The 3,069-nt window shown below is 20.5% G+C and overlaps 1 protein-coding gene across 1 annotated transcript, besides 2 other annotated features; it reads right to left on the reverse strand.

Annotated features, from left to right (window-relative positions):
• Positions 1 to 46: part of a sequence feature (AT_rich) that runs on past the window's edge.
• Positions 47 to 58: 12 nt separating this feature from the next.
• Positions 59 to 2,092: a repeat region.
• Positions 2,093 to 2,170: 78 nt separating this feature from the next.
• Positions 2,171 to 3,019, reverse strand: EDI_021260 (uncharacterized protein; the record flags this gene model as incomplete). The annotated part of the gene is made up of 2 exons (XM_001740622.1): positions 2,171 to 2,222; positions 2,277 to 3,019. 2 exons carry the CDS (start codon positions 3,017 to 3,019, stop codon positions 2,171 to 2,173), a joined length of 795 nt encoding a protein of 264 aa, XP_001740674.1.
• Positions 3,020 to 3,069: the final 50 nt, after the last annotated feature.

Here is a 3,069-nt window from a genome sequence, read left to right on the forward strand (position 1 = left end):
ATGAAATTGATATTACAAATTAATTATAATAAGTATAAAATTATAAGTACTGAAGAGTATAAAGAAGAATATAATAATAAAATAAGATATAATCATTCTTATCTTATTATTTATTATATTTGATTTTATATTTTATATTATATATTGATTTTTATCTTTTCTTAACATCACTCATTTCTTCTTTTTGTCAATTTTTTCTTTTCTAATCATCATTCATTTCTTATTTTTATTATTTGTTATTATTATTATTTTATATTAGATGATCTTTTTATCATTTTATATTTGTTTATATTGTTTGTTTATATTTTATTATTATTATTTATTGTTGTTTATCTTATATCATTTATTTATTATATGTTGTATTGTTATTTATCATTGTTAATATGAAATGAATAATAATGAATAAATATAAAATAAGAATAAAATGATATAAGAATATAACATAAATAATAAAATAAGAAATATATAATAGATATAAAGATAAAAGAAGAAGAATAAAATAAATAAATATAAAATAAAATAAATAAAATAAAAAATAAATAAAAGAATAAAATAAATATTTTATTATATTTTTATTTATATTTTATTCTTATCTCTTTTTATTATTTATTAAATTAACACATTGAATATGAATATTTCAAATAAAATAAAACAAGAATGAAATATGACCATTTTTATATTAATCATTTCATTTGTTGATAGATGAAATGTTCATTTATTGATTTTATTTTATATTCTTTTTTAATTTTTATATTTCAAATAAATAATAATGAATAAAAATCATTTCATTTCAATTACAATAATTCGTTGTGGTGTGAAATTACGTTTTCCACAAAGTACATTTGTTATTCCTTCATATGAAAATGAAATGTGTTTACAATATGAATTTGTTTTATTATTTTCTTTATAAACACGAATATCACCTAATCCAAATTCAAACAACCAATCATATGATTGGTCACATAACCAAAATGCATATTCTGTATATTTAATATCAAATTTCATCATTCCTTTTATTCTTCCTTTTGATTTTAATGAAAATAAAAATGATTTTGGATCATTTATCCAATCAAATTTATCAATTTTCACATTAACATATCCTCCAAATTTATTTCCCTCTGTATCTTCAATAATAATTATTATATGTTCTTTATTTATTATTCTTTGATTAAATACTGATGTTTTCTTATTCCAACCATCAATATTTGAATCAAATAATATATTTGACACTTTTCTATTTGTCCATTCTTCTAGTTGTTTCATTTCTTCCATTGTATTCATTCCTTTCATTATTCTTAATCTTTCTTCTTCTTGTTTCTTTCTTTCTTCTTGTTTCTTTCTCTCAAAATAATCACTGTAATATGTGTTCCATTCTTGTTTCTTTTTGTTAAATGTTTGTGTGATTTTATCCTTTTCTTCTGGTGTTCTAAATAGTTTATCTCTCATAATCATTTCTTCAATTGAAATGATTTTATTGATTATTTCATTCCGTGTTTTACTTAGTATTTCTTCATCATTATTACATTCTTCTATTATTTTCTTCATTTGATTCTTTATTATTTCAACTACTTTAATCGTTTCTTGACTTTTTTCTATTATTAATTTTCTTCTTTGTTCTGTTTCATCAATTCTATCAAATATTCCTTCTCCTCTTTTAATAGCTTCTGAATATGTTTCATCTGCTTTTATTTCAAATATTTCATTTTTAATACTTCCTAAATAATATTGATAATGTTTATTAATATCATCGATTGATTGTTGATATTTGGAAGTGTTTCTATTTCTTCTTTAAAGAAATGAGTGTTCTTGTTTATTAACTCTTCCATTTTGATTTAATGAATATCAGATTAAAATAAGATGATTAAATAACTAAATACACGTTTAGAACACATCATTATTTATTATTTTATTATTTTAATAAATGTCATTTCATTTTTATTGTTTTAAATAACAATAATGAAATTAATAAAAGAGAAGATAATAAAAAATAAGAAATAACAAAACGTCTCATCAAAATTAATGATAATATCACATAATAATGATACAAATGAAAATGAAATAGAAATAAAAACACACAGGAAAAGAAGTAATCAATAAAAAAAGAATGAATAGTAAAAAAAGAAACATTTTATTTAAAATGTTTTTTGTTTTTTATAACATTTAATGATGATTAAAGATGATTCGATACATCATTTCTTTTAGAAAAAACAATTTGTTTAATTCTATAATTAGTGAGTATTATTGATGTAAAGGATATTTAAATAATAAAAACAAACATGTTAACTTTATTGTCAAATTCAGGGAATAATAAACAAATAGTGTCAATGACTTCTTTTCCATCTTTTTCTTCGAAGTCTTGTATAGGCGAAAAGTCAAAATTCTCTCCAACCATATTATTTGATTCATTGGTTATTTCATAAGACATACAAACGATAATAATATCAAGTAAATCAGAAACTATATTAGGGTTTTCTTGTACTGAAGGTCTTGTTAAAGCGGAAAGGACATGAATTATTATTCCTTTTCTTTGGAATTCTTGAATTAAATTAAAATCATCTTTCTTAGCCATCAACATAAAATTCATTAACTCAATTGAAAAAAATGCAGCTTCTACATTTTGATTAGCTGTTGATGTAATTAAAAAAGAAATAAATCTCTCATTATTTCTAATAACTTGAATAGCACTTTCAGTGTATTTTGGTGTTATTAATACAGAATTAATAAATGAAAACATTTGAATAATTATTGCATTTGATGCCTGCCAACACACGTCAATAGTAGATTCATATAAATTAGAAATATAACTATAAGTATCAGGATATTTGTCATGACAATTACTAATAAATTGTAATACAAATTTTTGAAAATCACCATACCTCATTTTCATAATTCCTGTTAAAAATTCCATTACTTCATGTGAATGTACCATTCTACATACAAACTCAATATCAAATTCAGATAAATTAACCATTGTTTGTAACATGTATAATGATGTGTCTCCTTCAAATCCTTGTCCCATTTTAATTACATAAGGTATTAATACAGATGCAAACCTTTGATCGCATTTAG

This window comes from Entamoeba dispar, genomic scaffold (assembly GCF_000209125.1).
Source record: "Entamoeba dispar SAW760 scf_1105229463083 genomic scaffold, whole genome shotgun sequence".
In the NCBI taxonomy this organism is placed as follows: Eukaryota; Evosea; order Mastigamoebida; family Endamoebidae; genus Entamoeba; species Entamoeba dispar.